The 25,771-nt window shown below is 34.6% G+C and overlaps 1 protein-coding gene across 2 annotated transcripts in view; it reads left to right on the top strand.

Annotated features, from left to right (window-relative positions):
- Positions 1–25,138, top strand: part of FUT8 (fucosyltransferase 8) — a 124,136-nt gene extending 98,998 nt beyond the window's left edge. For both annotated transcript variants that reach the window (XM_067296331.1, XM_067296330.1), the window contains 4 exons: positions 8,965–9,211; positions 10,469–10,645; positions 18,032–18,182; positions 24,174–25,138. In XM_067296331.1, the coding sequence (XP_067152432.1) occupies positions 8,965–9,211; positions 10,469–10,645; positions 18,032–18,182; positions 24,174–24,491 (893 nt within the window). In that variant the 3' untranslated portion in view covers positions 24,492–25,138. The remainder of the gene's footprint in view (positions 1–8,964; positions 9,212–10,468; positions 10,646–18,031; positions 18,183–24,173) is intronic.
- Positions 25,139–25,771: the final 633 nt, after the last annotated feature.

Raw genomic sequence — 25,771 nt, 5'->3', positions numbered from 1 at the left:
ATGGAGATTGCTTAAGACACGGACCATATTCATATCACCTATTAAAAAAAGTCTTTTTTTTTCTCTTTTTTTTAGGCAAATATGATTATGTAGCTTGGTAAAAGATGCTGTTAGAAGGGATTTTTTCAAAAAGTAGAAGTTCTGTGCAAATGGGGAAAAAATAGGAAAGTATATAAATTCTAGAAAATTACATATGAAAACCTGGTAAGGAAAGACAAAAAGATTTTGAGGAATAGTTTGCTAAAAGCAAAAAACTCTAACAATAAATCCCTTTTTAGGATTTTTATTATTTATTTGAGGAAGAAGAAGGAAGCCTGCCAGAAAATCTGGAGGGCCAAATGATGATCAAGGGATGAAAGGAGCTCTGAAAAAAAGACGAGACTGTAATATAAACTAAAAGAATTTTTCACATCCATATTCATTATAGAAGAGCTTAGGGAGGTTCCCATGCTGGAACCTTTCTTCTTAGGGGACACTTTGGAGGTTCTTTCTCAAACAAATGCCATTAAAATCACTTTTAGAGTAAATTATTATGATGAATAGTTATTAAACACTATTACCAGATTGCATTCTTTCATAATTATAAGGAGCTCAGGTCTGAAATAACTTTTTGTGTGTATCCACTTATTTATAATTGCTGTTCTGCAAAAGAATGGAACATATATTGAAATAGCAGAATTAATTGCAAAACCTTCTGGTAGCAAAAAGTACCTGGACAAATTCTTTGGAAACAAGTACTTCAAGGCCCATTGAACACAAAAATACACTAGATAATCTTACATTCTAAGAGATTGTCTGCAACTTGCAAGATCACTCTGAGTCAGTAGATTTATCACTCATTTGTTTAGATCCATATTTCAATTCATTGTTGGCTGACTAATTTAATATACAGTTGACTGTGCTATAAAAAGGAGGCAAAAAATAACGGAGCAGCCTAAATCAAACAAACTGAATGAATATTTACTGTTTCCATCAGTATTCTGTTACAAACTACATCCAGTAGTCTGTGTACTTTAGTCACAAGTCTGCCTAAAAACATGTGCTTAAACTTAGTACATGTTTAATATTTGCATTTTAATATTTCATCTTCAGTATTTGTGAATGCATGTTAAAATAGTAATACTAAAGGAGCAGGGTGGCTCAGTTCCTTTAACAGTGAGAATAAGTTTTTTCATTTCTAGACCACTAGTTTGTGTATAACATGGTTCAGTACCAGTCTGAGGGGATGTTCAGTGACTTCTCTGAAATAAACATATCATGTTTCCTTTCAGGTTCCCTTGAGCTGCAGTTGCTGTTTAGCCCCATTTTGGCAACTTTTTAAGAAACAAAGACTTACATGAACCAAGCAAATTGAATTATATTGTCCCCTATCACCCAAGTATTGAGTCAAGCCCTACTGATGATGTGTTTTTGCCAATATTTTGCATTTTGTGTGTAATGAGGAAACTATGTATTTCAGAGTTGTCTGCACAGCACTTTTCACAAGCATATCATTTTATTTCAGAAGAACTATGAAGATAAGGTACATAAATAGCTGTAACTTTTTCAGAAAGAATGTTATAAAATTAAGCAGCTATACAACTTTTTTCTGTTTATTCCTGAAGGATCTAATGATCTGAAATCAGGACTACTGGGGATGCAGTCATTTCTTCTAAATAGCTTTATTTCTTTTGTTTTTACATAAAAGAATGTTAGCCTTTAGTCTTTTGGTACTTTTTTAGCAATACTTTTAATATAATCTTATAACCTATGGCACAAAGTTTACTTATACAATCTAAAATCTGCCTTACTAAACTAAATCCATTTGTATTTTAACAAGTTCCTCACAAAATACATCTGTATACTCTGCCAGACTATAATGCAATCAAGCCCACAATATTGGATGTTGATTCCGATTAAACCATTTGTGTAGGCTAAGTTGTGTGAGGAATTACATTAAAGTTATTCTTAATAAGAATGGTGTTTTCTTAAGGATTGTTTTTCAAGCCAGCAGCATTTTTTTGGCAGGATGGGAGATAAATAGAGAATACTTTAAGTACAGCTATTGTTAAATAAATTTTCCAGAGGCAGAAGTAAGGAAGTATATAACTTTAAAGTTTTTTTTATGTGTGTGTGTGTGTGTGTATATATATATATATATACACACACACAATGTACCCCTATTTCTCTGTTTTTTTTCAGCTGCCCTGTTCAGATGATGTATGCCTCACTGCTATGAATTGCAAGTTGCATAGAACTTTTATTCTCTGCTGTTTTATTTATGACTAACTAAAGCCTCTTTTTGTTTGTGCACCTTGAAGGTTGTGTTCCATGTGGACTTGCACATGAAAGCATTTTTACTAATTTATGAGGATATGCTCTTGGCCAGTGTTTCAAATGTTTAAATGTAGAACAAGACAAGATTGGGAGCCAAAGTTATAAACCACTTGCTCAAAGAGACAATAAATGTCTTGTCTAAACAGGTAGCGCTCAGTGACTAGCAGCCTGGACCAGCCAAGTCTAAATATTAAGGTCCATTCTCTTGACCTGCTGAAAAATTACGTCTCTTAAAATGTCAGTTGTCTTGAGGCAGTCTCGTTCTTTGCATGCTTAGACATACCTGTTACTGACTTGTGCATATGTCCAGTCAGCATTTGCATGCTGGGGATCAGTTGCAGGTAAGCTCCTGCAGCTGCTGAAGGACTAGTATAAAAATAAGCTGTTTATCTTCTATTCCAGAAAAAGGCAATTCAAAAGAAGTATTTTCAGGAATATAGTAATTAACATTAGACTGAAATAGAGAATTGTTTTCAGTGTAGTTGTTTCAAGCTAAATCTTAAATTATTTTTTCTTAAATATTGCTGTAAAGATCTCTTATATATTTTCCGAAGTCATTTCTAGATATGCATACGTAAGATCTTACTTTTAAATGGTCAACTCAGATTGCTGTTTGGAGGAATGACTAAGCCTGGGTAACACAGCAGACAGAATTTTGTTTTTATAAATATATATTTGCCTTTGCAGCCCTTTATACAGGCTGTTTGGATGAAAAGGGATGTTGCTCGAGCAGTTTCGCTATATAAACATAAAAAGAAAAATAAATTAATAGTAAGCTTCTTGAATTCTGCTTTGTTTGACATTCCACTGAAAATGCCTTCACTGGCTATTGTATGCAATCCATTTGTGGAATCAAACACTTCATCTGTAAACTTTAAGTTCGCATGCAGGGTGTCTAAATGATTGAGGAGGGGAGAATCTTTATATTTTAATGTTCTCTCAGAATGACATATCAATGGCCATAAAAAACTTCTAGTGTTTAAGCAATGAGAGATTTTCAAGAGTGAAACAAAAGCTAGTTAAGTATAATGCAGCTTATCTGAGCTTATTAAAAAGGGAATGGAGGTCCTCAAAGCAGTCAGTAGGTGCTGCTGCTTTAGTTTTGTTTGAGACATAACTATTTCAAAGGCAAAAATCCACACCCTCAATTCATATTTTCAGTAGGCCGAAGAAAGAAAACATGCACTGAAATCCCATTACTTACTAGCACAGGGAAGATCACTGTTTATCTTTGCATTTTTGGTTACGGGTAGGTGCCATAATGATGTGGGAAAATAAATCTTGTTGAAAATCGGTGGCACTTGTGCTTATAAGACATGTTGGTAGTTTAAAAACTCTGGAAGTCAGTGTTGTGCTGGAACAGAAATAAGAATGCTATCTTATTTTTTTTCTTTTGGTGGCGGGGTGGAGGGGCTCATAAATTGATGTCCTCAGCAGAGAATTTCTTTAGCCAAGTTTCCTAAGAAAGCAAAGGTTTTGTCGACAATGCTGTACCTGTCTATCTGCTGTGAGTAAAGTAATCCAGATACATTTTCAGACATATTAAAAATGTACAAAGCACAATCTTAGCAAAAAATCACAGATAAAAATATAAGGGGATGAACTCATTTAAGTTTTATTTTATATTGGCTGACTACTTTAAAAGAAAAATAGGATTCTTAATTTCATTTTAATTCCATTTTATAATTCAACTATGGCATGAAGTCTTAACTGGGTGACTACCATAATGATATTCGAAAATGCCCTAAAAACAGTTGTAGGAGATGTAGTCTGTAGTACAGAACAGATAAAGGCGTACTTTTTGTTTCTTCTGAACTAGTTACCAATTCATAAATAGCATAATACAGAAGAATATTGCCTAGTTTCCGTTAGTTATTTTTCTATCTGCTTTGCAAAGGAAAGCATTAAGTATTGAAATTGATGAAGCATGAACCTGTTGTGTTTGCAACCCATTTGCAGTAGCTAGCAAGACAGTGAAGAGCCTTGTGAGAATTCAGCACGACCCCTCTCAGCATATCTTATGCTGATCTGAACAACAGTCTTAACTGTGCCACGTTCTGTGTGATTAGATTTAGAATTGTTCACTCAGTTGGGGTTAGGCGTCAAACTGGCAGCAAGGCTTTCAGGTTGCTATTTACGTAGAGCTGTGATTAGTCATATGCAAGTTGATATCAGCTCAAAGAAGTCTATATTATAAAAACAGAAAAGTAATGAAGCTTAGCATGTACCATAGCATACTTTTAAAGACAACTTTTTGAAAGAATACTTTGAAATTAGATGATGAATTTTAAAATAGTAGGAGAGTGAATAAAGTGCTCAAACAGGCTTTTCAGTTAACATTAACTAAAGGTATTGATTGCTCTTTGTGAACACTCGATGGAAATGCCTGTCTGAATATAGCTCTAAGCCAATGTTCAGATGGCAGGAAGTGAGATGATATGTTAAAATGACAAAACTCTAATGGGAGTTTAAAGCAAAACCAACATTTTTCAGGCTTCAAAGGAGTTGATAATGAAAGATGCAAATAGCAAAAGAGTCTACATGGGATTTTAATTAAGGTTAAATTTGAAAAGTAAATGGTTGGCGAGATTATGCCAAATGACAAAAAGCTAGGCAAGTCCTGTGACCTATAAAGGATGCAATTAAGGCAGATGGGGACATTGTAGGGGAGCAATTTATGCTTTGTATAACACACAGAGCTGATTTCAGTATTTAAAGAGTGATCAGTGGGACTTGTGCAAATTGAAACTTACTCATCTGTTAGTGATCAACATATCAAAAACATGGTCAAGGAGGAGAACTGGTTGGTGCAACTGATGTGGGTTATTGAAAGCAAAGCTTATTTCTTTTCAATTTTTTCGTTTTCTGCCAATGTGTTTTGTTACGATAAAAGAGTGAGAGAGAGAAATATTGCAGTACTTAGACTGTTACAGAAACACTTGGTCTTTTAGTTACCCATGAAAGGAAAAATGGATTAAGTCACAGAACTTCAGAGGACAATTATTTAGGTAAGTCATAACTGAGAAATAGCGCCTAGAATCATAAGAAAATTAAATGAGCTATAAATAGAACTATAGATGCAAAATTTGGCATCTATAAAAGCAAAATACATCACATTAGAAAAAGTAGCTTGAAGGGTTGCTGAAATGTAAGTGACCTATAACAACTCTAGTAGTATCTTCCAACCTAAATAATTCCATGATTCTGTGATCAAACTTCAGAGCTGGCCCTGCATTAAGCAGGGGTTTGGACCTGACTGACCTGTGATTTACCTAATTGTTCTGTGATTCTAACTAACAACTTGGAAAAAAGATATAAACAATAGTATGGATTTTTGGAGGGGGAGGGGGGCAGTATTTTATTATTTGACAAAATAAGAAGAACTGAATTATTTAAAAATTTGGAGAATACATAGCAAAAAAACCCTCTGGAAATGTATGGATAAACAGATCATTCTGCACATTTAATCCAACTTCACTGTCTTCAGTAGAACAGCTGCAATTTGTATCAATCAAGAACGTGACTTATATGTGTTTGCCTGTCAGTCTGGGTAAGGTTTGGTTATTCATTGTATCATTGATTTTTTTCTTTGATCTGCATCTCTCTTTTCAGTAAACTAAAACAATATCGTATGTTGTTTAAAATTTCCATGAAAGCTTTTTAAACCATGCCTGTTGAAAATTGGAGAAGATCAGCTCTAGATTTATATTAAAAAAAAACAAAACAAAACTTGCCTGCTAGGAATCTTTCAAGAAACACTGATAGTTTTCTCTAGAATGCTGCAAGAGACCCAGATCAGTTTTCAGTCTCATGTTCTCTAGGTAAAAGCAATGGTTTTGACAGAACTGTTTCTAGAAGATTGATAGCACTGGTACCTCCAGTACTCGTTCCTTAGTCAGCAAGTTGGCTACTAAATACAATGTCATGCTTACTTCAAGAAGGGAAATTTTCTCCAAAGGATTTTCATAGTTCTAACATTTAAAAAACAAAACAAAACACTTGCACCATTGAATCAGGTGTGAAATTTTTGACAGAACTTATGTTTTGCTTGCCGTATAAAAACTTAGCTGTGAATGTCATAGCTAATGAACAGTGTAACTTTAAAGGATTAGTCCAGTATTAGTCAACATAGTACAAATAGCTGGAGAGATGGAAGAAAAAAGGGTAATAGTAGAGAATACATACATCATTTACAGATTAAGTGCAGGTATCTACAACAAGTGGAGATAAAAAAAAAAAAAAAAAAAAAAGTCCTAATGTCTTCCCACCACATGAAGATACACACTTCCCCTCTTTTCTTTTGCATTATAATGCAGAGGCAAGAAAAAAAGGTAGTGTTAACAGAATAATGGTGTGCCAGTTCTTTGATTCCTTGTAATAGTTGCAGACTGGGTTACATTATCTCAGTTGTAGTTATTTCTGTGCAACTAGCCAAGCAAGCAGACATCTTGAAGTGTTTCACTTTCAGCAGTCTTGTATGTCTGGGTACAGGGCAAACAGCATGTGCTTTATTTTTCTGCTTCAAATCCATCAGTATTATGGTATTTTGGGGTGCAAGACAAAGAGAACATAATCACAAATAGACATTCATGCTACATGAGAGCTGATATGTTGATTTTGGCTAAAGTACTTTCCATTTCTTAAATTTAATGAAAACAAAAAACAATAACAAAATAAGATTTAGGATAATATTTGTAAAATTTCAACTTTTGACTCCAGAAACTAGATGTATCTCTGTCACTCAAAATTTGGTCTCAGACAGGTATTTGAGGAGAAACCCTCTTCAGAATACACATCATTAATTTTATGGAGATATCTTCATTTTATTAAGCAAGCTTCAGGCATCCTTGTCTGCTGTTCTATATCCTGCTTCTAGAGAATTTTGGGTGTGCTACAAACAAATGTTTTTGAGCCATTTGTCTTACCAAAAAGCAAGGAAACTGTTGGCAAAGGCACAGGCTTAATTTTGAGAAAATCTATCAGTGATTTTGGTTTCTTTGATTCCAACTCAGTTCTTTATTTCAGCTTTCTGAAGACATACTGATAAACATTATTCATCTTATTATAAGAAAACTTAAATACTCAGTATATTTACCAGATTGAGTATTTTCACTAGATTCATGGTTATTCTTTTCCTGTAAGCATGATATTACAGATGGTGAAATTATGAATAGCTTTCTTGAATTGAATAATATCATCCATACCTCTAGTACACATTTTATGGGAAATTCTTCTAAAGGATCCCTTTATAATAGTGTTAATACAACACAGTGCTGAAATATTAAGATACAGATACATGTTTCAAGACAAATTTTCCAGATCTTTTAAAAATTAGTTGAAAATATACCAGACCATAACAAAAAGATCATTAAATGCCTGTATCTTGAAGAGGTACTGCTGAATTTTGACTACTAGTTTTGGCAAACTCTCCAGTGTTAGTGAAACATTCTGGCAATGTATATCTTAGTTGTACGATTGTTGTATTTTTAGGACTTTGTGACAAATATACTGAAGAGATTTTTCGTGCACACGAAAGAGTTTAAAACTTGGGGTTTTGTAATTTCCCTTAAGACTCGTTATCCTTACACTGAGTTGGTTTTGTCAGCCAGTAGGTTTCCTTGGTTATCGACAATTGTTTTCTTTCCTCGCTGGTGAGCACTAACCAGAGAACTAAACATCTTCACTGGAGAATGTCCTTTTAGAGCAAATGAGCAAATTAGAAGTCTTATCTGGAATGTTGGATTTTGGTAAAATGTAATGTATTGTCTTATGTTCTCTTTTATGATCGTTGTTTGTTTCAGTATATGAAAATAACCTTGAATCATCAATTATGCAGACACTTACATTTGTGTAATTTGTAAAAACTCTAATTTAAAAGAATGATTAGTGGCTATTGAGCTTTGAAAGAAAGTTCTATCTAAAACATCTGTATATTCTACTTCAGTTAGTTAGTACTGAACAGATAAAGTAAGTAAATCACATAGCTGTGTAGTGCTTGGCTGTTTTCCTTGATCTACTGGTTTGCTGCTTACCTTCATAGTTTAAGTTCTTCAAGACAGGAATTTTCTCTCTCTGTCCTTTTGTCAGCACAGTAGCTAATTCAATGGTTCTATTAATGTCTGAAAAGCTAAGGTGTACTTTAATGTGATATCATAGTTAAAAAACTGAAGATAAATGAAAACTACTCCCATACCAAAGAAAAAAAAAACAGCAGGACTATATAGTTATTTTTAAGTTTCTTATGCCTTAAAATATTTCTCTATTTAAAAAAAAACTACTGAATTTTACGCATTTTTTATAACAAATTATGTCCAGGTAAACCTTAGCACACACTAATTGGCTAGAGTGAAGTATAAAAAGGATTTTGATATATTAAAAGGAACACATTTTATTAATTACCAGCTGCTGAGAATTCAAGGACCTTCAACTTTGTTCTAGTAGGGTAGATTGTTAGATACAGTTCATACAGAAGTCTAGTCTAAAACTATAATTTTAAATGATGATTTAAAAAAGTGTAGTGGGGATTAAGTAGTCTTTTTGAAGTTGAAGATACTGTTTAGCTGATATGTTTGGAATGTAACATAGAAATTGTCAAGTTTATTATTAAAATGAACCACTGGACTCATCCTAGCTTTTATTTTACCACAGGTGAGGCTAATGATAAGGATGTCCAGGTGGTGGAACTTCCCATCGTTGACAGTTTACATCCCCGGCCACCTTACTTACCGTTGGCTATCCCTGAAGACCTGGCTGATAGGTTAATTCGTGTCCATGGGGATCCTGCAGTGTGGTGGGTCTCGCAGTTTGTCAAATACTTGATTCGTCCGCAACCTTGGTTAGAAAAAGAAATAGAGGAAGCCACAAGGAAACTTGGTTTCAAACATCCGGTGATTGGGTAAGTATTTAATTTTATGTTTAAATGCCGGTGCTTTAATGTGTGTATATGGTGTTTCCTGTTTGTGAGAAACTGTTTTATGATAGTAGTCCAAAGCCTCAAGCATTTTGCAGGGATGGAGGGTGCTTTCTAAATGAAGTCTTTATTTTTTAACTGTGCGTAATGTAAGTTGATTGCAAGTACTTATTTAAAGCATATGTATGGACATAAGGTATGCAGGGATATATAAATGGAGGCTCAATAGAAGGTTTGTTTAAATTTCATTTCATATCCTAAAATTACAATTTATATTCTAGGAACTTGTGTGTCTATATATTCTTTTCAAGTGTCCATAGCCTTTATATTTGAGGAAAAAATGCTAAGCCTACATTTTACATGCCAGCATCCATATCTATTTTTATTGTTGGCCACACCTGAACATGGTATGTGCCTTGCCCTCCTCTGCTGATGGTTTTGCTATTGGTGTTTCTTAGTGTATAATAGCAGTAGCCAAGGATTGGAAAGGACTGTATTTGGAGTTATGGGGAGAAGGAAAGCACCTATGGGCAGTGAAGAGCAACTTGTGGAAGAAAGGTGTAACATGAAAAATGTTTGCTGCTGCCTGCACATATTGCTTCCTTTTATCACAATTTTCCTTCAATCCTTAATCTTCCTTGTTCAAGGAGTACACAGTAGTTGCACGTAAATGTTAGTTCTTTTACTGGCTTCTGACCATAGACCCTGTAGGCCTCCTCACCACTGGCAGATTTGAAGACTTTCTAGATTTCAGGCATCTGGGGAAGATGTGTCTTTACCACCTTCATTCAAATCATGCCTTGTAAGTGGTGCCCCAATATATCCATGATGAAAATACTCTTGTTTTGCTTTTGAACTGTATTGAGAAAGCCTTATCTAGCCATGCCCAATTACATAGCCTCCTGCATAGAAGGAATACCCTATATGCTGTAATTAAGTCTCCTTCATTCTTTTCTTTGTTACCCTTTGCTTTCCTTGCAAGGCAATGTTTCAGGAACAGACTGACAGCTAATTTCATATTGTTAAAAACAGTTTCAAATGAGTTTCAGATTTTCCAGTTAATAATTCCTTAAGACAGTGTGTCCTGATGACATCACCAACTTCTAATCCACCTTTTTTACGTAGGGGTTCAATTTAATATGCATTCCAGAAGTGCGGGTGTGAAGTTTCAATTTCAAATTTCAGTTGTGAATGTGTCTATTTTATTTATAAATTGATTTCTTAGTTTCTGCCATTTTTCAGTGTTCACGTCCGAAGGACAGACAAAGTAGGAACTGAGGCAGCATTTCATCCCATTGAAGAATATATGGTACATGTTGAAGAACGATTTGAACTTCTTGCCCGCAGAATGCACATTGACAAAAAAAGAGTATATTTGGCTACAGATGACCCCTCACTGTTACAAGAGGCAAAATCCAAGTAAGTGGATTACATTTACATAGTGGTTTGTTCTTTCTGGTTAGATTTACAATCTCTGACTGTTGTGGGTGTGAATCTTCGTGTAGTTACTTCTGTTATCATTCATATAGATAAGATTGCATTTCAGCTTCCAGTGATTATGATTTTCTCTTAGAATTCCTTTTCTTGGCTGATTTCCACCCTCCCCCCGCCCCGGTGTGCTTTCCTAAACTTAAAGCTAAGATTTTTACAAGAGTTGAGTAAGGTATCTCTGACTATTTAAAAATAAACTAATGCTTTAAAAAGGAAGTAAAAATATATATAACAAATACAACTAACTTGTTATAGAACATACAAATTAAAAAGTAACTGTTCAGGAATATTTTAAAAACTGATTAATGTATTAAGAAGTTTCACCTGTCCAAATCATACCTCTTTGTGAATAGTTGCCAGAGAAATTATTACAAATGGTTTGAAAAAATTCTGGCTCTTTTGGGAAAAACTTCTATATTGATTACTTAGGCTATTTTTTCACCCTACCAGTAGGATAAATGTTGAGTTTGTCCTTAAATGTATCTGGGGTTAACAGTCTGTAATATTGTCTCTATCCCTCTTTTGATCTTTTGTCCTCTTCTAGCACTCCAGAATATGGCAGTGAGAACCTATCCTAGCTCTAGCTAAACTAAAAGATAATGTAACTGTTCAAGCCTGCAAATGCACAGTATGCATCCATTTATTCCAAACATGGCCTGTATTTTCTTGTACAAAATCTTGTTAAGTCACGTGTTTTGCAAGGTGTCACTGATATAGCAAAACCTTCTTTCTTGTAGAAAAAAGCAGATGCATGTGGAAGAATAATGTTCCTTATTTAGCTGTATCTTTCTTAGATTGTGGTGTCACCGACATGACAAATTTCTCAAATGCTTCTTGCCTTGACTGTGGAAACTAGCCAAAGTACTTCAGATGCCTTGAATTCAAACATAAGTGTTACTGAGTACAAGCTAGCCTGTTTTCCTTTTGAGTAGCATTTATTTATCTGTCTACTGAAAAGCACCTCTTTCTATTTCCAAAATTTTATTTCCATTGAACAAAAGAGTATTTTTTCCTTTAGGCAAGGAAATTAAAACTTTTAAAAATCAAGGTAACTCAAAAATGGCAAATTTCAAACTGTTTTATTCTTAGTAGACATGCTTGGAAAAGCACCTAAGATAACATACTGGATTACAATTTTTCTTTGGCATATGCAAGGTAAGCAAAAAATCTTATTTTGTAGCAGAGGAATTTTCTTACAGCTTTGTGAATCTGTGTATTTCAATTGTGCTATTTCTATTTTTCTTTCATATCTGTAAAGGCCTGCTGTTTAAAATTATGGAGTTTTGAAAAAACTAAACCAACATATACAACTCCAGATGATGGCAATCTAATCCTTCCTTTTTTGTATGTGTAGAGACAAGAACAGTAGCAGAAAAAATTATGATAACATAACATTTAAAGTGCAAATCTGAACAATGAAAAGACAGGTAATACAAAACTGAGGTTGTAATATTTTTAATTCATTGACATTGTCCTAAATAATTTTAATTACTGCTTTAGCATAATAGAATTTGATATTGTTGTAACAATCTCAGGTATGCATTTTTTTGTGTTCAAATTTTGAAACCTTAGTACTGTATTCTTTAGCTTTGTCAATAATAACATACACTCTGTGTATAAACCCAGGGACCCAAGTCCTCTGTAGCAACAGAACTGCTATTGAATGTTATTAAGCATTACAGTTTCTAAGGCAGTTCAAGGTGTATTCCAAATCCCATTTTTATTTTATTTTTATTTATTGTATTTTATTATTTATTTATGAAAATATATAGCCCATTAATATAGCATTTCCTTTCTAAACTTTAATAAAGGTCTAGAATCTGTTAGTCATGAAGGTTTTTTTGATATGTTGTTCCTAAGTTTTTAGTGTGTCATAGTTTACACTGAAACATAATTTTCTAAGTTGCTTGCATGCAACTGTTGCTTGCAGTAGAGTAAAAGACATTTGAGACTTCCTGTGATCTCATAAAAGGCAAGAGACTATATGATGTTTCGGCATCTAAGGACATCCGAGGTCAGACTTTGGGAACAAGGCATCTTTTCTTCCCCTTTTTGCAGGAAGAACTACAAATTATTTGATGCTTTGCCAGAAAACTTTAAACTTCTAGTTACGCTGCACTCTCAAGCTTTAATAGAAACAATTGTCACACTGTACTGCAATAGCTTTTGTTGCATTCATTAATGGCTGCAGTAATATTAGTAACTACTAGGTGTTAATCTCTCTCTATACAAATATGCTTGGCTGTGAAACAATGCTGGCATTTACATAATGATCATGAAGTTCTAGAAGTAAATTAACATAAAGATGAGTGGATGTATCATGTCAATTAAGAGAAGTGTATCAAACTACTTATAGTCATGGAAATGATAATATTTTGATTTAGGTTTCAGAAACTTCCTTTGCTGTCGTAGAGGCCTACCAACTGCAACTGCAAGTTTGGTAGGAAAGACAGTGGAGTCCATAGTATCAGTTTGCAGGAGTGTGAGTGATTCCCTCCCACCCACCTTCCACCCCCCAAAAATGAAAAACAACTGTGATATGTTTTCAGAATTAGGGTGACATAGAACAGCGTGATTAGAAAGGAGCATGGTTGGGAGCTCAACAGCTGTAATGGTTATGGGATAAAGCACTTGACAACTTTTGGTAAGCCAGAGGACACTGTATATGTTAGGAATACTATAAGTTGCTTTTTCTTTTTACTTGAAACAGTCATTAAATCATTCAGTGTTTTGAACTTTCTAGTATACATATTTCTGGTCTATAATGTTATTAACAGCATCTTCTCTCTCAAGATAGAAGCATTCAAAATAATACAGCTGGACATGCACATAAATTCTTAAGGAAGCATATTTAATACCTTTCTGTTTTAAATAAGAATCTTTTTAGGTCTCTTTCTCTACTATACCAGTACTAAAATTCAATAAATTAAAATCTTCCCTTCAGGCTGTTTACCTATAACGCCATCTGTACTTTGCTTTTTCAGTTTATGCAGTTATTTCCCTACCTCATGAGTTTCATTTTTTTTCCCAACACTGAAGGTTTTTTTTCACTGTGTTCGCTGTTCCTTTACTTTCACAATAGCAAGTTAGACATCTAACAACCATCAACAATCATCAACAAACAAGCAAACAAACAAAAAAACCTCCAAACCCCAAAGTGATAGTAATCTGTAAGATCCAGGAGTGCTTCAAAGTTCTTGGGTCTGATAAGCCGCTTATATGTTGTTGGAGCAAGGCCTGGACAAACATGTTATTTCGTGCTCCATCTGTATGCTCATTTGCATACATGCATGCTCACACTCTGATTTCTAAGGGAACAAGACTTGCATTGCTTGTTCTGGACAGGTCCCCAATCCTCTAGAACTGAGAACGGAGAACCTGGGTCTTGCCTTGGTTTGCACTGCTGCCCAGTTTAGCTATAACCTGTTAAATAGCCAGCTGATTGGCCTCTGAAACCAACTGAAACTTGAAATAGTCTTGTAACTATGTTTTGATTTCTATCTTTATCTGAGACTGGTGGTTGCGGAAGGAAAGATGACTAAAGAACAAATTTCTTCCCCACCCTTCTCTGGTTTCCTTTCTCTCTCCCCCCCCCCCCCCCCCTTTCCTAGAAAAGTATCTTGCCTGGCTTTCAACATAGCTTTCAAGAATCTATTAGGTAGCTTAACAAGAATTAGATATCATTTTTAGATAAGTGGAGGAAAAACATTATTATGCCAGTTTCCATTCTTCAGTTTTATCTTCGCAGTCCGGTCCTTTCCTGTTGTTAGAGAAGAGAATGTGTAGGCAATTTCTTGAGAAAGATAGAAGCGAGCCTACGGAATATTATATTTAGATGGTTCTATCAGTAAGAATATGAACTCTTGTTTATTATTCTTTTATCGCAGCATTTGGGTATCCTAGTAATAGAACCCACTGTGCCCAAGGTCTGTTTTCTTTAAAAAAAAAAAAAAAAAAAAAAAAAAAAAAAACTTACAGTGTGAGTATTACATTAATCATCATATAAATGCAGACAGAAAAGGGAATAAAAGGAAGCAATAGCTAACCATGGAGCTTTAGGAGTTTAATTTCTCATGTTTTTTGTAGTCACCATGATAAAAAATAGTTTTAAATAGAATCTAAAGCACTGTACTGAGTGAAAAGGGGAATCACCTGATGCAGGAAGTCAGTGGGCCATGTATAGTAGAGCTTGGGAGAAATATAGGCTTGGCCTGTTGTTATATTTTTCTCTATGCATCTATTTGTAGCCAGTGTTGGAGACAGGATACTGGACTGGAAGACTCTTTGTTCTCACTGAATATGGCTGCTGTTATACTTGTGTTTTATGGGTGTTTAATGGAAACCCCCTTTCCCAAGCATGAATGTAACATTGGGGGGGGGGGGGAGTGGGGAAGAGGGGAATTAAAGTGCGTGTTTAAAAACCTAATCAAGGGGGTAGGTAAGTGCTAAGCTGGGATCATTGAGTTGAAGAACTGATAGTTTCTAAAAGTCAGCTAGTTTAAAATCAACTTTATGTGAAATGGAAGTTAAGACTGGATTTAAAAGCATCTTGAAGACCATTTCCTGAATAAGTGGAGGAAGGACAAGTTTCTAAATGCACTTGTAAGAAGATGTATAGGTAATTCTGGGGTGTGGTGAACCTCAGATTTGAAAGAACTTAAAAGAAACGCATGGTATTTTTGAAATTATTTTCACTAGTATAGGGAGTACTCTGGGATTTGTGGAAACATTACTCATAATTTTCAAGTTTTCCTAAGAAAATGAATATATTTTGAATTCTTTGATGCTAAACCTACCTACTTTAAGTATTAAGGGTTTTTTTGGTTTTGGGTTTTGTTTTTTTTTTGATAGGAGTAGGTACTGTAAAACCTTCTACCTTCAGATTGCCAATTGCAGGGAGACTATATTATGAGAAGGATAGCTTTGTGCATCTGGTTTCTTATGCAGTTGTCAGAAACATGATACTGGATTAGATTTTGTACTAGATCCAATATTAGACTTTTTTGTACTTCATTTCTGAAGGTATTGGCGTGACCTTTTGCTAGTAGGAAATCAAATTCCTCAAGAAGGGTTTTAATTTGTCTCTTCTCGGCATGCGGATTCTGCTTCAGAAATCTGAAGGAAGTGATTAATTCTGACAGTATTCCTGATGCCAAGAACTTTCTAAGGCATGTGCTATATTCACTGTCCCTAGCAATGGTATCTTCTACTACATATTTGTCACTTACCTCAGAGCAGGGCCCCTAAAACAAGACCAGTGCCCATCCACTGTTCCTCAATTAGTTTTTACAGTGGAGTATGACATACTTCTATTTTGGTCTGTGCTACTGTTTTTTTTGTTTTTTTTTAAAAAAGCATACTAATATGGTTCACACAATGGAAAAAGAAATAGAAGATATGGAAAATATTGTATTGTCATCTGTGTATTTTGAGAGCTGATTAAATATTGACAGAAAATGTTAGCCACAAAGAGAAGATGAGGAAAAAAAGATCATTGTGATACATTTCATACTGGGGAAAAAAACTTCTTGATACATATGCCACTATTGCGTCTCAGAAAAGGTGCTATCAGTTATTCTTAATGAATAATATTGTTGCCTTCTCTCTCTTCCCCTCCGGCAACTTGAGTTTCCCCTGACATTCATGATCAGATGTGCCCTTTAAAGCTGTCTTGTTACCTCTGGGAAATTTAGCACAGATGTATTAATTTTTGTGTTAGAGCAGGTATTTCTCTCAGGAACCTGAAATTCTAATAAAATCACTCTGAAGATAAATTCTAATTCTTCCTCATGTAGTTTAATCCTAGATGTGAAGTTTTGCATAAAGCTTTTTGATTTGCTTTTGAAATGATTTTTCCTGATGTGGTAGTCATGACTGGTTAATGTTAGATGGAAAAGCCTAATCTGTTTGCCTGTTTCACTTCTGAAGACAATTTTTCCAGTTATTTTAACATGGAATAAATTCGGCATATTCCTTCAAGAGGTTGCCAGAATGATGGGTCTGTCCCATGTACAGAATATGCACATGCTCGCTCGTTGTATACAAGTATGTGCGAACTCTGGTATCTTTCCAAGAACTCTGAATGCAAGCTTCCTTAGTTTGAAAGATGTCTAGCACAGAACTACTCGGCTTTGAAAAATTGAGCTAGCTCTACAGTGGCAGTTGTTACTCTAGCATTAGGGCCTGCCCTGTCTTCTGTTTTTTGTTGTTGTTGTTGTTTTTTTTCTTTAGACCCTAAGCATGATTCATTCATACGAATGTAATATTAGCTCCATTACTATACTATGTATATATTGCTTTATAATTGCTACAAAGTTATAAACTTGACAAATACATCTTATTTAAATTATTTGATAATTAGCCCTGTAGTTAAAATTTTGTAGTTGGCAGTTTAGTCATACTTATTACACTTCATGTATAAACTGTAATAACTGTGTAATAGCAATGTAATTATAATATTTGAAATTTTTCATGTAAAGCTTATTTTTGCTGGGGGACTGAATGAAACTTTTGTAATAAATTTGCGCTACTTTTTGCAGATGATTTCAGTCAGTTCCCCAGTAAAGAGGGGAAAAAAAATGTTCTGAGAAAGAACAGTGTTTTTTAACATTTAAAAAAAAAAAAGTTTTTGCTTCAAAACCATTGTTGTATTTTAGAAACTTTCAATTTTACTTTAATATAAACCCCAAAGTTGTGGGTTTTGACTTAAAATATTTCTAATTTATGATGTGCCAAAAATGTATTGACATGAAGTTTTACTTTTTTTTTTAACTTTTTTTATTTCCTTTTGACTAATAAACTGAAAAATCTGTTCTCCACATAGCATTAATAACTGTAAAGGACAACCAATTTATTTTGGTTTAAATTCATTTATTTAATAGGTCCCTTTACAGGTTACCAATTTCTTCGCACTATGTTGTAATTGGTATCTGATTGAAAGTATGGTAATAAACAAAAACGAAGCCTAGTAAAGGCACAGTCCTGTATTGTATCTAGCAGTAGAGGAAGCCAAAGGATCTGAGTATCTGTCATTTAAAATCAGTAGCATTAGCAGAACATGGCAATGGTATCTTACAGTGTAAGATCTCAGAAAGATTTAAGCTGTTGTTTGTTTCTCTGGATAAAGATGGGGCATGTATGGAGGCAGAAGGAGCATTACAGAGTGTTCAGCAAAATTATAGTGTATACCTTGTAAAGGAGAGAATCACTTAAAACAACCTAACAAACTTACTTTGCAGCAAAGATGATACTTCCTCTTAAAAATAAAGAAATAAAATAAGACTTTGCTGTTAACCATCTATTGTATTTTCACAGGTATCCAAATTATGAATTTATCAGTGATAACTCCATATCTTGGTCAGCAGGACTTCATAATCGATACACCGAAAACTCCCTAAGAGGTGTTATTTTGGATATCCACTTTTTGTCTCAAGCAGACTTCCTGGTCTGTACATTTTCCTCACAGGTAAATTGTGACATACATACAATATAGAGTATACATTTCAATTCTTCTAAATCTCGGTGGTCAGCATGCTCCTACTGTCTTATTCTTGAAGCTCTGTCATGAAAATTTTGTGGAAGAATTAAAGACTCTGTTTATTACGTGAACACTTATATGACTCTCAGCACTGGTTGGTTACTTCTCTTCAGTTGAAGTTATTAGCTTAGTTAAGGCACTTTTAAAAAGTAAAAATATTTTTAAGCGTGTTTAACACTTCTTGATTTGCATAAAGATAATGTATAACTTGTATCCATCCATTTCTATACATCGTTGCATTCTACTACAGCTTAAGCATGTCTGCTGTTGCCTCAGTTGATTACATGGAATGTAATGGAAAAGAATGAAGAAAGGAGGCATTTAATTTCTCCTCAATTACATTTCTAGCAATCCAGTGGCAGCACCGTAAATGTAAATTCTAACCACTGTAATCCACAGAGACTTCTTGTTGCAGATAATTATATGCTATAAGCTTCTTTTCTTGAGTGACCTGCTGAAGTAAGTTGGAGCCCAGTGGAAAACTGAATCATGTAATGTCATTGTTGGCATTCTCTTCCCTGTTACATCATGCTTGTGTATTTGATTTCATATATCACAAAAAGCTGTTTAATGCAAGACTTTAAAAAAATCAGAAAAGCAGTATTTTCTGACTGATATGATGATCCACCTAATTTGGGTATGTCAGATGACTGAAGTCAAATGAAGAATGAACGCTTTTTACCCTATTATTGTCACATATGCTCTTAAGTGTCAATCCTGGTTAGGAAAGACTTCAATTACAGACGGTGGCCTTGTGGTCATATATAATTGCACTATTATGTCAAAATAGGTGCATAAAACTGTAAGTTAAAAATCACTTCAAAAAGAAATATTCTCTACAGTCTCAAATGTAAATTGTCTTCTGCACTCTAATGACAATTAGATAATAAACATGATGCTAATATATGGCTGATACAGTAATATATTGACGTTGATGGGCAGAATTCTTAATCTTACCTCTGAATTATGCTTGTGGGCATATTTTTGACCATCCACCAAATCCTGTGAAGAAAATGGCTTTTTATGGCATATTTAGCAGGTTATTGATATAAGGTACTTCAGACCATGATATGAATAAACTCCAAAGTAAGAGTTCTCGCTAAGAAAAGTCTGTGAGGAGCGTTCCACTTTCATATGTTTGATCCAGCTGAAGCATGTCTACTGAATGCATATCTCTGTGAAAGAGGTGATTGTCAGCCAAGACCTAGGGCCACTTATGTCTTAAACGCCATACGCACATCAGTGTATAGACTCATATAGTTCATATCCTGAATGAAGAGTTATGCACTCTCGGGTAAAAACTTTTCTTAATAAGAAATCTATCGCATCCTATGCTATACTGTGTTAAAACATCTCTGTTTTTAAAAGTGGTAATTTTTTCCTTTAAATGAAACGATGGGTATAAACAAGCATAGAAGAAACCTGTGTATTTAAATATAGGTACAAATTGTTTGCATGGAGTATAAAATATTGTACGGTGGAACTGAAGACTTCTTTTGTAAGTGTTGAACTAATTTCAAAAGAAGAATATATGCTAAAATATATTGGCATAGATAAAGTGATATGGGTTGATGGGAGCATCTGGAGGTCCTCTGGTACAATCCCATGCTCAAAGTAGGGCCACCTTGAGAAAGTTGTTCCTTATGTTCATTTGCTAAGGAATATATATCTAGTATTGAGTAGTGCATCTTCAGCTATGAAAGACTATGATAGTACTGCTAAAGTATTGTAATAAAAAATGGTAAGAGACAGGACCATTGCCATTTTGTTCTGTGCAAATCTGTCAAACATCTCGGTCTTTCCTGAGTTGCTACTTGATAAGACTAGACATTGTTAGAGCTTTTCTTCAATATTGATGGTTTTGTATTCCATTGTAGTGTGCTTTTACATTTAGTAAAGTGCTGTAAATAAGATGTAATTGATTTGTAAAGAAACAGACTTTCAGATAATTGTTTTAGGAAGAACAATGCAGTCATCTCAATATGTAGTTAACTATAACTTAATTTACTCCTAAATAGTTTGGGCAATGAAAAAAAAAGTAGGATGTTGAGATTCTTCCTACAGAACCAATGGCTTTCTTAATTTAAGCCAGAAGAGCTTTATTGCTTTTGGGGCATTTAATCTGTGTAATCTAATTGACTCAATTCAGGGTTGTATAGGACTGGGGACACAAGGAACAGTCTGCATTCCGTACACAAGAATAGCGGTAGGTACATTTCCTCTATGAGCCAGGAAGTATTACTGGCTATTAGGCTCCCTAGTACTCTTTAAACAACATAATTTGCACTGCTCCTTTCTGAAGGCTATGCCTAAACATAATGAAATGATCCTCTGCAAAACCCAACTGTCCTGAGATTGCAGACTGATACTGTAGTCCATAGATTTAAAAAAAAAGTTTAATAAACAAACTACTTATCCTGACCAGTTTCAAATGATGTGAGAAATCAGCTGAGGTACTAAAAATCAGAATAGCTACCTTCCTGTAACTAACGGCCTCCTGGGCCATGTTGACTCTGCTGTTTTGAAGCTTACTGGCATAAGAATAACAGCTTAGTATGCCTGCATAATTGTCAGAACATATCCTATGAGGAGTCCTGTTTATTCTTTGGCAGCAGATGTTTTAAGTGGTTAGGTGGGCCTTTTGTAAGATGATGAATACAGAACTTTCTCAAGAACAGTGACAAAATAATACAGTTGTCTATTCATGCCTTTAAGAACTTAATCCTTTCTTTGTATCATTATGGTTTAATGTTCATTCTTTTAATTTTATTCCATTTTTTCCTTGGTTGCCTCTTTTAAATACATCAGCTATAGTAAAAGAGGCTGGGAATTTAAGAGGTTTAGACATTAAGAATGGGAATGTGAAATATTAGTGAGATTTAATTAGAAAATATTTGATTTTAACAAACAATATGCAATGCAGTTTTTGAAAAGTACCTAATTTAAGTAACACCTTTTCTTATTGTGAATGTTTTGAGTGTCAACTTTGTAATTTCATTGACTTTCATATAAAACAATACTCTGAAGAATTTCTTGAATAAAATGTTACTTTGCTGTAGCTATGATGTTGTTAAAAAGCAACAAGATCTGAAGGTAAAGGTAATATCTTTTACCGGACCAACGAGCTGGAAAATTTTATAAGATTTTGGGCATGCAAACTTTTTTCCAGGTCTCTTTCTCTAGCTGGAAACTTCAGATCTTCAAGAAATGCAGAAGAAAAACTAGAGAATCAAAAGGGATGACTTTTTTTTTTTTTTTTTTTGGTGAATAAGATTATTTGTAATTGCTTCAAAATCTTAAAATCTCACGCCTTAGGAAAAAGATTCTTGGTGCCCCATCAATGCAGGTGTTGGCTTTGTGAATCAGAAAACTGAAAAAAACCAAACTTGTCGTAATCAACTTTATCAGTGACCACTGAGTCCATGATACGGATGTTACAGTAACAGTCACCTTCTTCAGGTGGCATCAGCTTAGGTTCTTGTCATTATGTGTTTTTGCTAGAGAAAAAGCTGGAAGAGCAGTTGGGCTGAAGATGATTGGTGTTAACTGAAGCACTCTTTGCTACAGTCTGCTCTTTCAGCACCAGAACTTCAGGCTCAGTTTTGTCCTCAGGTCCACTCTTCCCCATTCCCTCCCCCACTCCCCAGTCGATTTTTAACTCTGTCACCTTGGAATGCATAGTATCCTTGAGCTTTTTTCTCATTCTGCATCACCCTGCCTTTGACAATAGAGATGTTCACTGAATGACATGTTTGGCTTTCCAGAACCGCAGAGAATTCTTCTAAAGTCTAGAAAAACCTGTATTGAATTGACTGTAACTCCCAGTAGCTGGGACTGTGAATTTGATCCAGCCATCTACTTCATTTCTTCTGGCCAATTTCTTGTGCTTAAATAATTCAAACTTCCTCAAAAATCATTTAGCAAGAATTTTGCTGGTTGTGCCCCAATGCAGAGCTCTACAGTATTTTCTTTTACAAGGCTTTTCTGAGAACTGTTGTAAGCCTTATTTCCACTGTTAAGAAAGATTTCTCTTTTATGTCTTTAAACTTGATCCTCTGGTCTTCTAACATTTGAACTACTGTCACTGTGCTTGCCTATATTATCATTAATGAAATAAACAGTTTGATAGTTACTTTTGCTTGAAGGTAAGCAAAATTCAGGCTATTAATGACCACCCTTTGCCCAACCTGTATGAAGAAAAAGTAACAATGAAAATGTAGTCTAATCTATATCCAATGAGATTTAGGACTTCCACGTTAATCAGTTGTATACTAACTTTCTTCCAGATTCCTTTCCTTGGGAAAAGGAGTTAAAATCTTCATTACAGGGGTGTTAAGAGAAAATTATAGTGCACATGAATAGGAAGTCTCCTATACTGATTCTTGGTTATGGTATCAAAACTAAATCAATACTGATAGTAGCTGAAGAATAGGGGTTTCTTCAAAATACTGTTAATAAAATAAGTAGGCCCATCAAGTGGTGTGGACTCAAGGAGAAAAACCTACCTTGGCATTGTGTTTCAGCAGTATTGCAGTAATTGAGATGTATAGAAAAGCCACGTGGTGGTTGCACACACAGATCTTATCTCTGCAGCAGATTTAAGATTATACATTAAAACAGGAGATTTTTCTGTCTCTTCAGTCTTTATTTAGATAAAATTGTAGCTCCCTCTGCCTGAGTTATTTGAGATGATCTTTACCTCTTCTGAATGAGTGCCAAAGCCTTGGTCTATTGCTAAGAAAACCCTATCTCCCACTTCCATGGACATCATCGTTAATTTCTGTGGATTAGAAGCTGTCAAGATTAAGTATATAGATCCTGAAGAACGTAGCTGCAAAGGGTGGTTAGATTCTCTGTTCAATTGGAATTTTGAATTATTTTTGTGGAAAGCTCTGAATATTATGTCCAAGATGCTGAACTTGACACACAATCCAGAACTGATAGTGAGATATCCTTGAGAAATGTGCTTTAGTGTTTGATGTTGCTGTTGAAGAACCCTGCGGTATTGTTATTTGCTAGCGCTCTTTCAAGAGCTTTACATGTTTGCTTATGCAGAATTAGAGAGAGGTATAATAATCCAGATTGGAAGTTAGAAAGATCACAGTGACCAAATCAGACACCTGACTCAGAAGAGCTTTCTAGCCAACTGTTGTTGAAAGAAACTTCCTTTAATGTAGTTTCAACCTTTTGTGTTTCTGGAAACTCTGAGATATACAACAGGATTCTGATAGTGAAGACCTTTTTTTTTCAGTCTGAAGAAAAGTCCCTTCATAGAATGTGATCTGGAAGTGAACAGGGCCACTTAAATGGATTTTTCTGTTCACTAACATCATTACTCTCTTGTTGGAATTCAGTTTCATTCAGTTGTCTTCCACATTGCCAACAGTCATAATTTTATCACTGGTCTAATAGTAATAGCCTTCTAAAGGCCTGCACTCCTAAGTTGTTAGAGTGTGAAAATTGGAGCTTCCTTTAAAGAAAGAAAAAAAAAAAAGCCCCATTATGGCAGAGAAAACTTTCACAAACAAGAAGTAAAATCAACTTTTTATTATTAGTAGAAAAGGAAACCAAATTTACTTTTACATTTGATTGGCTACAAATTAGTCTTTTTAAAAAGGCAAGACTGTTAGTGTCCATATGGGTATTTTCAATTTTTCTTGAAATGCAGGCATTTATTTATTTGCCAAATCTGATTGCAGGAGTCCTAATAAAAACTGTGTGCTTCTAATTAGCAAATATACAGTATTTTCAATTATTTTCAATTACTTTTTTTATTACTACCTTTTTTAAGAAACTGGGCATTCCAAAACTCGATCCTTCTTTTGTGCAATTTAGTTGTTGCACATTGATTGTTGAGTATTGTGACATATTACAGGCACACACAATATTTATGACTTCTCTTCTGTTTTTATTTCCAAGGTCTGTCGAGTTGCCTATGAAATTATGCAGACATTGCATCCGGATGCTTCAGCATATTTCCATTCTTTGGATGATATCTACTATTTTGGGGGACAGAATGCCCACAACCAGATTGCTATTTATGCTCATCATCCACGAACTGCTGATGAAATTCCTATGGAACCTGGAGATATAATTGGAGTAGCTGGAAACCACTGGGATGGTTATTCAAAAGGCATCAATAGGAAATTAGGAAGAACAGGCCTGTACCCGTCCTATAAAGTTAAGGAGAAAATTGAGACAGTCAAGTACCCGACATACCCAGAGGCTGACAAGTAGAACAAAAAGAAGAGACTCAGCAGTAACTCTCAATTCCAATTGGTTCAAGCCACTCAACATACTAACGGTTTATATGGGATTTGAATTCGCATTTTAACATGTAGTTAAAATGAAAGCGTTTAGTACTGCAGCTGGATAAGAACCTGAGAACAAATGGATGGGCTATTATTTGAACTTGCTCTTAAACATTTTTTTTGTTATATGCACTCTCACACATGCACACACAAAACCACATACAACAGGAAAACTGTTGTTTTATACTATTTGTCTCTTTTCAAGATTTGTCCCAATCATTAGTCTTACATGAGCTTTGGGCTCTTTTCTCTGCCATTAATTGACAATAATACTCAGACTTATAACACTGCCACATTGTGTAATATGAGTGACACGAACATATTTTGTATGTGCAAAATTTAAAACATGGTGCCTATATTTGAAAGATTTGTGACCTTTTTAGGAGAGCCATGCCTGTTTCACTAATGGGCAAGAGTCGATCTTTAACTGGTGTTACCGTGACCACTGAACTTGCTTCAAACAACAAATTCAAGTTTTAGACTAGATTTCTTTCTTTACAAGTTTGTTTTTAGCATTCCATTGATTACTACACATCATCATTAATAAAATAAAGCATACATCCAACAATAAAACAGTCACTGTCTGTTAGGAACTTTTGTAAAACAATGCCATAAACAAATTCTTTAGTACTGAATGTTTCTGGACATTGCCTTTGATTAAAAGGAAAAAAAAAGTAGCTGGAGTTTCATTGAATTTTTAAATACTCATTGTGCAGTGCAACAGCTGCCCTTGAGTGGCACAGTGTGCTTCAGTTCTGCAGACAAGGGGTTTCAGCAGGGTGACTTTAGTGGCTCAATTTTTTACATTTACTCTTTAGCACTATTTTACCGTCTCTGTTTCTTTTCTGAAAGCCTAATTTTTTTAGGGCACTATAGATAGCCATTATCATTTTGGCATTGAATGTAGTTGCTTTGAAGTAAGATATTCCAGGTTATCCTATTTAAAAACTTGTCAAATCAAGATGTGATTTCAGAAGAGTGAGTAGATGCTGTTTTCACTGCCTTAGTACTCAAAGAATCTAACAATTTACCCAGAAAACAGTATGTTCCAATAAAATATGAACAAGGGTGAATTTTTAGGCATGACATAAAATTGTTAGTAATTCTTTGTGTTTTGAAATCTGTTACTATTAACAGATCTCTATTGCTCTCTATTAAGAAAGGCGGCAATTTGGAAACCTAATTTTAGGATAATTTAAACTAATT

Source organism: Apteryx mantelli, chromosome 4, assembly GCF_036417845.1.
Source record: "Apteryx mantelli isolate bAptMan1 chromosome 4, bAptMan1.hap1, whole genome shotgun sequence".
Classification (NCBI taxonomy): domain Eukaryota; kingdom Metazoa; phylum Chordata; class Aves; order Apterygiformes; family Apterygidae; genus Apteryx; species Apteryx mantelli.
The sequence above is the reverse complement of the archived record's forward strand: the minus strand, read 5'-3'. Positions and strand labels throughout refer to the sequence as shown.